The 12,424-nt window shown below is 35.6% G+C and overlaps 1 protein-coding gene across 1 annotated transcript in view; it reads right to left on the bottom strand.

Annotated features, from left to right (window-relative positions):
* Positions 1-12,424, bottom strand: part of FSHR (follicle stimulating hormone receptor) — a 202,438-nt gene that overhangs the window by 106,248 nt on the left and 83,766 nt on the right. Inside the window, exon 2 of the mRNA XM_002812040.4 lies at positions 6,616-6,687. Within this exon, the coding sequence (XP_002812086.3) occupies positions 6,616-6,687 (72 nt within the window). The remainder of the gene's footprint in view (positions 1-6,615; positions 6,688-12,424) is intronic.

Raw genomic sequence — 12,424 nt, 5'->3', positions numbered from 1 at the left:
TATCAGATAAAGGAGACTATGGGTCAAAAACTGTAAAAAGAGACAAAAAGGGACATTATATAATGATAAAGGGATCAATTCAGCAAGAGGATATGATTCTAAATATATATATATTTAGATATATATAAATAAATACATATATCTATAATATATATAACTCTATATAAATATATAGTTATATATATAAAATATATATAGTTATATATATAAATATATAAATATATATATATATATTTATCTCCAAACCTGTAGCACTCAGATGTATAAAGCAAATGTTATTAATCCTAAAGGAAGAGATAGCCTCTAATACAGTAATAGTTGGGGACTTCAATGCCCCACTGTCAGCACTGGAGAGATCATCTGAACAGAAAATCAACATTATGAACATTAAATTTAAATTGCAATTCAGGCCAAATGGACTTAACAGACGTTTACATAACGTTTCATCCAACAGCTGCAGAATATACATATTCAGCAACCCTGAGCAAAAAGAATAAAGCTGAAGGCATCACACTACAGGACTTAAAAATATACTACAAAGCTATAGTAATCCAAACAACGTGCTATGGGCATAAAAACCAACCCATATGCTGGTGGCACGGAAAAGAAATATACCTACATATTTATAGTGAACTGATTTTCAACAAAGACATTAAGAACATTCATTGGGGAAAGGAAAATCTCTTCAATGAGTTGTGCTGGGACAACTGGATATTCACATGCAGAAAATGAAACTGGATATCTATATTTCACCATATACAAAAGTCAACTCAAAATGGATTAAAGACTAAAATGTAAGATCTGAAACTATATAAAAAACTATATAAAACTTCTGGAAGAAAACATTGGGAAATTCTTCAGAAAATTGATCTGTGTGAAGATTTTTATGGAGAAGACCTCAAAAGCACAGGAAATAAAAGGAAAAACAGACAAATGGCATTATGTTAAACTAAAAAGCATCTGTAGAGCAAAGGAAACAACCGAGTGAAGAGCCAACCTTCAGAATGGGAGAAAATATTTGGAAACTACTCATCAAACAAAGGATTAATATCCAGAATATACAAGGAATTCAAACAACTCAACAGGAAAATTAATAATCAAATTTAAAAATGATCATATGGGTCAAATAGACATCTCTCAAAAGAAGACATACAAATGGTCAACAGGCATATGAAAAAAATGTTCAACATCACTAATTATCAGAAAAATGCGAATCAAAACCATGATAAGGTCTCATCTCACCCCAGTGAGGATGGCTATTATAAAAAAAAAACAACAGAAACCCAACCAAAACCAAAAACATAAACAAATACTGGCAAGGATGTAGAGATAGGGGAACTCCTCTACACTGTTGGTGGGAATAGAAGTTAGTACAGCCATTATGTAAAATAGTATGAGTATGCGATTCCTCTAAAAACTAAATGTAGAGCTTCCACATGATCCAGCAATTTTACTAATGGGAATGTATTCAAATGCAAGGAGAGGCCCTAAATGCTCAGGAGGTGGTACCAAGAGCTTTCAAAGGAAGGAAGGATTAATTCAAGTGTGGGAGGATTTGCTGTGTCTTCTGCCACTGTACCCTGGTTTAAGAAAATCACATTCTGGAAAAACCCTAAATTAAACCAGCTTAATATGAACTGAGTGTTTGCAGTAACAAACGATTCTTCTCTTTTCAAAGGAAATCTTCATCAGTGCTGTAAATATGTCAAAGACCTATTTGTACTCTGATGTTTATTGTAGCACTATAAATAGCCAAGGTATGGAATCAACTTACACGTTTACAAATAAAGAAATGAATAAAGAAAATGCTATATATATTATATATTATATATATATGTATGTGACACACAGAATGGAATACTATTTAGCGATGAAAGGGTGCAGAATTCTGTCATTCACAGCAACATAGATAATCTTGGAGGATATTATGTTAAGTGAAATAAGTTAGGCACAGAAAGGGAAATCCTGCATGTTCTCACTCATTTGTGGAAGCTAAAAAAGTCTGACATCAAAGAAGCAGAGAGTAGAATAGTGGTTATTGGAGGCAGGGAAGTCTATGTGGGAGAGGGGATACTAAAAGATTGGTTAATAGATATAAAAGTACAGCAAAATAGGAGGAATAAGTTCTAGTGTTCTATAGCACTATAGGGCAACTATAATTAACAACAATTTGCTGTGTATTTTCAAATATGTAGAAGAGCAGATTTTGTATGTTTCCAAAACAAAGAAATGATAAATATATGAGGTGTGAGATATGTTAATTACCCTGATTTGATCATTACCCAATGTATATATGTATCAAAATAGTACACTATACTCAATTATTTTACACTTATTTTGTGTCACAATTATTAGAAATATGCACAATTTTGTGTCAATTAAAAAATAATAAAAAAAGGGAAAAAACTGTGTGGAACAAGAACAAAAAGAAAAAAGTGGTAAGGCACGAAGAGTTTGTGTGTGGGTGTGTGTGTGTTCGCACGTGCATGGTGGGGCAAATATGGAAGACGACATAATCAGTTATGAATTTAGAAAATATTACTCTATGTTGAAAATGGATCAGGGAGAGGGAAGAGCATGCTGGTAAATGGAGACAGCGCAAGTTGAAGGCTGTTGCAGTTATACAAGTGCTCTGGTTTAAATGTTTTTTTCCTCCCCAAATTTCCTGTTAAAACTCTATCTCCACTCCAACATTGGGAAATGTGGCCTTTTGAGAGTGGTTTAGGGCCTACACCACAAGGGCCCCATCCTCATGAATAGATTAATGTTGCCATTAAAAAGGGCTTTTGGGAGTGGGTTCTCTTTCTTCTGCTCTTCTGCCATGTAGGGACAAGTTTGTCCCCTTTTGCCCTTCCACCTTCCACCATGTGAGGACTCAGCAAGAAAGCCCTCACCAGATGCTGGAGCCTTGATTTTGGGCTTTCAAGTCTCCATAACTGTGAGAAAATAAATTTCTGTTCCTTGTAAATTATCTAGTCTGCACTATTTTGTTATAGCAGCACAAATGGACTAAGATACCAAGGAAAGATTGTGGTAGCTGGAGAAAGAGATGAGTGGATAGGTTAGACGTGTAACAAGGAGGTAAAAACAACAGGACTTGGTGTTGTACTTCAGTACGAAGTTTCTACATTCTGATCTTGGCTTTAAAGAATAATCAAGTGATCTGAGAAACTATAAATTCTGAGTATAGTCTGATAAATGTGCTGTTAATATTATGAATACAGGGTTACGGTTTGGAAGAACTTGGAAAGTTCCAGAAAAGCTCTGTAGAAAAGTAAGCATTTCATCTGGTCCCTGAATGACAAGCAGGATTTTATGAAGTGAAATTTTAGACAGAGGGACAGCATCTACATAAGAACAGCGTGAAAGTGTATTTTGTTCATTTGTTTATTTGTTGATTAATTCCCCTGCAATTATTTTTGATTCCTTTATGTGCCAGACATTGTCCAAAGAACAAGCTGTCACATTCTAACTATGCAATATGATGTCTGGTAATAATAGTACTTGGGGAATAGAAAATTGTTCCATCTGGTGAGAGTGTAAGGTACACAGTGCATGTGGTGGGAGATAAAGGGTTTTGATTTCTGTGCCAGGAACTTATGACTGAAGTCTGTGGCAAGGAGGATCCCTAGAAGTTCTTCTGCAAGAGAATTTAAACAGTGCAAGTCTGGCAGCAGAGTGGCAGGAAGATTGGAGCTGGGATAGGCATGGAAGCTTCATACAGTAGGCTGTGTAAGTGATGATGAGACTTTGGGTCTAATAGCAACAGGAATGAGAAGACGGCTGGATATTAAAACACATCTGAGAGGCAGTCAGTAGGACTTGAAGAGCACCTTGGCATAAGGGATAGAGAATGCACCTGAGTCAAGGGAGACTGGATTTTCCTTGTTTGGGAACCTGGGCAGATGGTGACATGATTCACCGGGCAATATGGGAAGATGAAAAATTTAAAAATAAAGATAAGCTAGTTCTGAATATGTTGAATTCCAGGTATTTGCAGTTCACTCAGATGTAGATGTTTAGGCATCTTTCCAATTCAAAACAAGAATTATGGCCTCAGAAGAGAGGTGGAGGTTGCAGATGAAAGTTTAGGAACCCTGGTAATAAGACATTATCTGACAACTGGTCATTCAAGGGTGGAGCTAGAAGAAAAGAAAATGGCCAACAAATAGAGCCCTAGAACAGCTAAATTTTTGAAGGGCTGTTGAAGAACAAGAGAGATGAAGAGAACTGGATATGGAGCAATCTGGGAGGTTAATAGGGAGGCAGGAGAGTGTGGTAGCCGAGAAGTTAAGTGGGGAAAGGGCATTGAGAAGAATGACATTAATGGTTAATGAAATGTAAAGACTACATATAAGGTAAGTAGAAGAGGATAAAGTAGAAGTCATTGGATCTTGTAGCTATGGTATTTTTGAGATCTTTGATAGAATAATTCAATAGTGTTGAAGAATTTTTGGCCGAATAGTGAGTGGGCAGGCTAAGAAGTGATTGAAAAGAAAGGATAGAGAGGCAGTGAATGTAGGCAACTCTTTCAACACAGTAGTATTGATGGGGAAGAGAGAAAAAGGTAGCAGAATAGGAAGGTGGAATTTATACAGAACAGTTTTCTTTTATTCTTTTCAATATGGATAGGTGAAAGTTGGTCACATGTGCAGAATGAATGAAAAGGACTTTGTGATTTGTGGAGAGGGAGATACTGAAGAAAAGGCCAATATTTATTAAGTTCAGGAAACTGATTAACAACTGGAAGAACACAAGTGAAGGAGACAGGTCTGGAAAGGAGATGAGAATTTCTTGGTGACCAAGAGTGTAAGGTGAGACAATGGACAAAGGTGAGCATGGAGACTGAAGAATATGCAAGTATCCTCAGGTTCAGTTCAGTGCTGGGCCCTCTGCTGGGCAAAATGCTTTGAAGCCTTCTGGTATAAAAAGGGTGAAAAAACAAGATCAATTTTATTTTGGTATATCACTGTGTCAGTTCAGGATGATTAACGAAGACATGAGGTAAAAATGTACAAGCTGTGTCTGAGCAAGTTGAGTTACTGAGCCAGCTGCTGTGGCTCTTGGATTGTTGATATGTCAGCTCAGCTCAACCATTCGTATCGCCACAGGAAGGTCTTGCCTGATGCTGAATACCCAATGAGGGGTCATTCACACTTGCTGGATTAAACTTGATTAAAGTAGCTTATTTTTGACATCTGAAATGCCTGTCTTTAGAATTCTATGTAATTATAGTGATGTTTAGGGACACAGGGATATCCAATAGTCATTTAGTCTATGTTAGCTCCAGGCAAGGGAATGGCGAATACATCTTGAGCACAAAGCTTTCCAACTCTACTGTTTCCCTGGTTTCCTTTGTGAACTCTGTTCAGGTTTAGTGTCCCAATCTTCTAATCCCTGTGATAGTTGAATGTCCTCAATGAGGTAAACCCGGAAGATTACAGGTCTTAAATTGGGCTCTCCTCCAACATGGGGATAGAAATTGGAAATCACGTAAGCCCCTTTTTAAAACTCCTCTCTTAATACACAGATGAGGAAACCAGGGCCCTGAAAGATAAAATGCTTTAATAGAGGTTATGCAGTAATTTTATATTAAAACTAGCACTGAAACCAGGATTTTGACCACCCTCCTTTAAGCGGGTGTCTTAATTGCTGGAGCATAATGACATCTTCTATACTTTGTGATTCTTTTGTTAATGGATTCCTTTCTTGCTTCTTCAAACTTCAGGAAGTACTATTCTTAAAGGGATATAAAACAACCAAAAAGATAAAGTTAATGACTTCAAGAAAGAAACACATGAACTAAAGGTTTTCTTTCTTGCCTTGCTTTCATTCCCTTCTGTATGTACTCTGTCTATTCATTGCTATACTTACTGGCATTAAAGTCCTGAATCCTGGCTGTCTCACTTCAGAGAAGAACATATTTCCCTGGCCCTGAATGCCCAGGAGATGGTACCAAGAGCTTTCAAAGGGAGGGAGGATTACTTTAAGTGTGGGAAGATTTGCTCTGTCTTTTACTACTGCACCCGCTTTGAGAAAACCATGTCTTGGAAAAACTCTAAATTAGCCCAATGTGAACTGAATGTTTGCAGTAACAAAAGAGGCTTCTCTTTTCCAAGGAAATCTTAATCAGTGCTGTAAACTTTCCTAGTACTTTGAAGTGTTTATATATCAATTACTACTTGCCTGCATGCATACCTTGGAAACAAGAAGTCTAGAGAACCTCTACAGCATAGATGTTAAGTCCTGCTGTCAATTAAAAATTAATCATAAATAGTAGAAAGTATATCTGAAAGAGAATGGATATCTGCAGGAAAAAAAGCGGCTTTAGTTTATGAAAATTCCATTCACGGCTACTCTGGGGGCAACCCCTTATTTGAGAAATCATGAAAATTGCTTGGATTGCACTTTTGCTCATTTCAATGGCCTCACTGAAAGACTCCACACTATCATTTAGGAACCATGGTAACACAATAAAATGTGAGGAGATGTAGAAAGTTTAGCTGGCCATGTCAGTTCGGCTACTAAGTGCAGATAATCATACTAGATGTGGTCTGAGGTTACTCCCTATAGCCTCCTTTGAGGCATTAACTTACAGCAGTGCTAGGTACATACATTTTCTCCAGGTCCCCAAATCCTGCAAATGCACCTTTTTGGATGACTCGAAGCTTGGTGAGGACAAACCTCCTGCAAAGAGAGTAGAAATAAAATATTACAACCTATCTATTAATAAGTAATTGAGTTGCTAATAATTGAGTAGTGAACAGCTAACATATACTAAGTGCTTGCCATAAAGTAATGTTGAAATTGCTTTTACATTCTCTCTTTTCATCCTGTCTACAAGTAGTGATACTGACACTATTATTCTTTCCATTTTGCATAAGGAAACTAGAGTTTAGGGGAAAAAAACACTTACCCAGGGTCACATGGCTGATACATGACAGAGATGGAATATGAACCTTGCTTGTTCTCACTACCCTATATTGCCTTCTGTAACCCTGTGTGAGGCCTGTTCTCTTTCTCTACTCCAACCCCCATTACCTCTTCCTTTATTGTCATTCTCAGCTGACCTTGCCTCCTATTCCAAGATGAAAATGAAACCAATAGAAGAAAATGTCCTTATGCTCTCACAGGGCTCACTGCCTGCTCAACCTGCCTGCACCTGTGCTTTATACACATTGCCTTTTCTCCTGGTACTGTGAGTGAACTGTCCAGGGTCCTAAGAATAGCTTCTCCAATATATACTAGGTCTCTTTCCCTCCCTGCTAGTCCCATTAACCACTATGACAATTTTCCACTTTCTTAGACACATTTCATTCACCTTTTCCCCATTCTTTCCTGGATTCTGCTTACTGATGTAAAAACATGCCATAATGAATCTCATCTAAAAAAACCATGCTCTTAACCTCAGCTGCCTTCAGCTTTTGCCATTTTCTTCTGCTCGAAATATTTGTCTCCCGCTTGCCTCAAAATTCCTTCCAATGGCTCCTCATCTCACTAGGGGAAAAATCAAAGTTGTTTTCAAAGGCCTTCAGTGCCCTACGAGAGCTTTCTGCTCTTTATTTCCATAGACCCTGTATTCTCAATTTTGACAACTACTCTTTGATCATCCTGGTCTTGTCATAGTATCCTCTAGCAATTCCTTGGACAAGCCAGGTTCCTTCTGGCTTAATGTTTCCACATTTGCGGTTCTCTCTGTTTGGAACATTTCTCTCCCAGATATCCTCATGGCTTGTTATCTCAGACCCCCATTTGCTCAAATGTTACCATCTTAGTGAAGCTTTCCCTAACAACCTATTTAAAATGATAATCTCCCAAACTTGGCCCAGACCCTCTTTCCTGCTGCTTAAATTTTTCTTCATAGCAATTCTGACATGTTATATCTTCATCCATCTATTTGTGTATCCATTTATTAATTTCTTCCTCATAACTAGAATTCAAGCTCCATGAGGGCAAAAATGTTTGCCTGATTTGTTATGACTGTATACCAAATGCCTAGAGCAGTGCTTAACATGATAAGTAGTCAATAAATATTTGAATGACTGAATTAAATGGCTATTGAGCACTCTGAAAATGCTAGGTTTGAGGATGAAGTTACAAACGACCCTTTGAAAATCTTTATAATAAGAATATTATTCTTTCCCCAGCCTTCTTCTCTCTGGCTTTTTCTTGCTTTGTAACTAATTAATAGGGATTTGGTTTTCTTTCATCATTAACATGTACTTTTACAATGCAGTCTGTGAGCAGGAATTGTAATCAAACACCATGGACTTGGATAGTTTCATAAATATTTTATTGCTTTAACCTTCTATTATTTATTAGTGTTAGTGAAATTTCTGTTTCAGATAGAGCTGCTACTCAGGCAATCAGGTCTTTTATTTCACCTTGTTTGTGCTTGGCTGCTAGGTGTACCAACCCTGTGGTAAGGAATCATGAGAGAGAACCCTGTGTGCTGTTGCTGCCCTGGAGCAGTTTATATACTTGCTGGGAAGGCAATACCAGAAACCTTGAAATTGCCAAGAAACAGTTGAGGGCTATAGTTGATATAATAGCAATAAATGCTTTACAAGGATTAAGATGAGAAAGATTCGAAAGTACACAAATATATAACAGAAATATTGTCAAGAGTAGATGAGTTTTGAACCCAAGCCTCAAAAATATTAGATCATACTAAAAGCATTGTCTTTATTAAGCCATTTAAATAAAAGGTGATTTAATTTAAGATCACAGATTATCTACTTCTAGAATATCCATCTAAAATTAATCAAAGTTAGCTCAACACCCTACCTTTATTGTACTCACTTAACCTTAGTTAATACATACAAGTTCCTTTTGTTCCTATTTAACCCAAGACAGAAGAATGATGAAAATAAACCAATAAATGAAGATAATAAAATTGTTTTAAACTACTCAACACTCTAAAAGTTTCAAGGAAATTGAAACATTAAAGTAAAATATTAGTTAATGAGATGCATGGAGAGTGAGGTCTTGAATAACGAACTCTTCTATTTAATAACATCAACTAGAAAGCATTTTTTGATTCAGCCCCAGTAGTGTGCGTGTTTTTCTAAAATTTTCAAGGACTATGGCCGTATTAAGTGGTTCAAACTTATTAACATAATTAAATATTTTTGATGCTTAAAATCTTCACTGACCTCTATTTCCTGAAATGTTATAAACAAGATAATCTGAAGACATTTTCACGAAAAATTACCCAGAAGTCTTCTATAAAACATTACAAATATTATTTTAAATGCATAGTAGAGCTTGCAAGAATATGAGAAATCCCCAGGGGCTCAAAGTAAAGCAGCTGAATACCAGATGCAACCCTGAGCAGTGGTGAATGCAAACCAGAATTCTAAGAGGGTAAACTAAAACCAAGGAACCCTGGGGGAGTTTCTGAACTTGGAGGCTAAGGGATTTACATTTTTGGTACCAAACTGGCACATGAGATGAGATGTGGAGGATGGAATGTAAAGATATATTTTCATCTCATACACATTCTAGAAAGGTATAGAAAATGGAGTACCGGCAATTTAAATTACAATGAAATAACATCCAGATATCTTTCATAACTTACAAAAGATATAAATCCTCAGATTCAGAGATCTCAACAAATCCCAGGGAGGAAAACACAAATCCACTGCCAGATACCCATAAATTAAAACTGTAGAGCCATTAAAGAAGATATGTTAAATGCAAGTGGAGGGAAAAATATAGACTATCTTCAAATAAAAAATAATTATCAAACCTTGTAAAAATATCTTCAAAATTATTAGAGAAAATAACTGCCAATTTAAAATTCTATAATGTAGAAAATTATTCAAATGTGAGGATAAAATAAAATTACTTCTGAACAAATTTAATTAGCTATGAATAAACTTCTAGAAAAAGAATGTCTTTAAAGGATAAGAAAATTTAATCCAGGAGGAGGCCACAAAACACAAGAAGGAATAGTGAATGAAGAAATTAGTGTTTCGTATTGAATAGGTGAATGTTTTAGTTCATTTGTGTTGCTATAAAGGAATACTTGAAACTAAGTAGTTTATAAAGAAAGGTTTATTTCACTCATGGTTCTGCAGGCCATACAAGAAGCACGGCATCAGCATCTGCTTCTGGTGAGGGCCTCAGAAAGCTTCCACTCATGGCAGTAGGGGAAGGAGAACAGGCATCATGTGGCAACGGATGAAGGATGAGGAAGGGAAGGGAGATGCTAGGCTCTTTTCAACAATCAGCTCTTGTGAAAACTAATAGAGTGGGAATTCACTCATTACTGCAAGGATGGCACCAAGCTGCTCATGAGGGATCTGTCTCCGTGACACAGTCACCTCCCACTAGGTCACGTCTCCAACACTGGATATTTCAACATGAGATTTGCAGGAAACAAATATAAGTGGGTTGTCATAATGGCTGGAAACCCCACCAAGTCAATAAAGAGCACTAAAAACATATTGACCAAGAACTAGGTTACAAAGAAAATTAGTATTAAAAAATTACTTTCTTTGATGATGATGCAATTAAATTACTTAGAAATCAGTGATAAATATAATTAACTCTTCTCCCCCAATACACATAGACCCATGTGGAAAAACCAAAACCAAAAGCAAAGCAAACCAACCAAACAAACAAACAAGCACCCTTTTAAGTCATACATGGGTCAAAGAAGAAATCACAATTATAATTAGGAATTATTTGGATTGACCTATAATGAAAATACAACATATCAAACTCATTGGATATAGGTAAATTGCTACCTATAGCAGAAATTTGTAGATTTAAATTAATGTACCAGAAAAGGAAACAAAAAATTAGATTAAAAATTAATGAGCTAAGCTTCCAATACAATAAACTACTAAAAGAAAAATAGAATTGTGGAAACAGAAAATTATGAACCCAATAATTTTTATTCCATTTTTTGCTAGAACTTAAAGTGAAACTTGAAAGTTGTTTAATAAAAAACACTGGTAAAATGAAAGACTGTTGATAGAGATGTTTGAGAAGGTAAACATTAAGGTAGACATTATAATTTCATAATAGATAAAGTTTAAGTTTAATCTACACTAACTTGCTATTTTGCAATTATAAGGTTAAGTTTCTCTTTGAGTTTATTGGTAACATGGCTAAGGAGCTTTCTACTAGTAGCAAAAGGTTTACTAAAATGGTTTCATGGACTCTTGATTTATAATTTCAACACTGAAAATGATTGTTACAGAGAACTACACCTATTTGAATGTTTACTGAAGAAAACTGGATTTACCACTTAATATTGTAAACTCTGCTTATTATAGAAGGCTTATTTTAACCAGCAACCTTCTGACAATTCATTATGACCTTGTTGATCTAGTTCTAATTAACAAACTCAAAAGGCATGTGCACATTTCCTTTAAATCAGAAATATAGGTAAAGGCATTATATTTGATAAATTTTCATTTTAGAAATAAAGTAAGTGAGAATATAATAACGTTTAGAATATTTTGCATCACAGTTAACATCTTATTGATGCTTTCACATTTCCCTCTCAGAACTAGAACAAGACAAGGATGCCCACTCTTACCACTTTTATTCATAATTATACTGGAAGCTCTAGCCAGAGCAATTAGGCAAGAGAAAGAAATAAAGGTCATCCAAATTGGAAAAGAGGAAGGCAAATTGTTCCTACTTGCAGATTACATGATCTTTTATACAGAAGAACCTAAACACTATACCAACAAACTCTTAGAACTGATAAATGAATTAAGTAAAGTTGTGGGATAAATTAATATACAAAATCAGTAGCATTTCAATACATAAACAACATGCTGGCTGAAAGAAAAATCAAGAAGGCAACCTCATTTACAATAGCTACAAAAAAATACCCAGGAATAAATTTAACCAAGGAAGTGAAAGACCTCCACAAGGGAAACTACAGAACACTAATTAAAGAAATTAAAGAAGATACAAATGTAAAGACATCCCATGCTCATGGATCAGAATAATTAATATTGTTAAAATGACTATACTACCCAAAGCAATCTACAGATTCAATGCAATCCCTATCAAAATGGCAATGACATTCTTTCTAGAAATAAAAAAAAAAATCTTAAAATTTTGTGGAACCACAAAAGATACTGAATAACCAAAGCATTCTAAGCAAAAAGAACAAAACTATATGCATCACATTCTCAGACTTCAAAACATACTACAAAGCTATAGTAACCAAAACAACAAGGTATTGGCATAAAAATAGACACATAGACCAGAAGAACAGACTAGAGAACCCAGAAAATAATCCATGTATTGACATCCAACTAATTTTTGACAAAGGTATCAAGAACACTCATTGGGGAAAGGACAGTCTCTTCAATAAATGCTGCTGGGAAAACTGTATATCCCTATGCAGAAGAGTGAAACTATACTCCCACCTCTCATTCTATATAGAAATGAC

The sequence above is a fragment of the Pongo abelii genome, chromosome 12 (assembly GCF_028885655.2).
Source record: "Pongo abelii isolate AG06213 chromosome 12, NHGRI_mPonAbe1-v2.0_pri, whole genome shotgun sequence".
Lineage (NCBI taxonomy): Eukaryota > Metazoa > Chordata > Mammalia > Primates > Hominidae > Pongo > Pongo abelii.
This window is presented reverse-complemented; position numbering and strand designations above follow the sequence as displayed.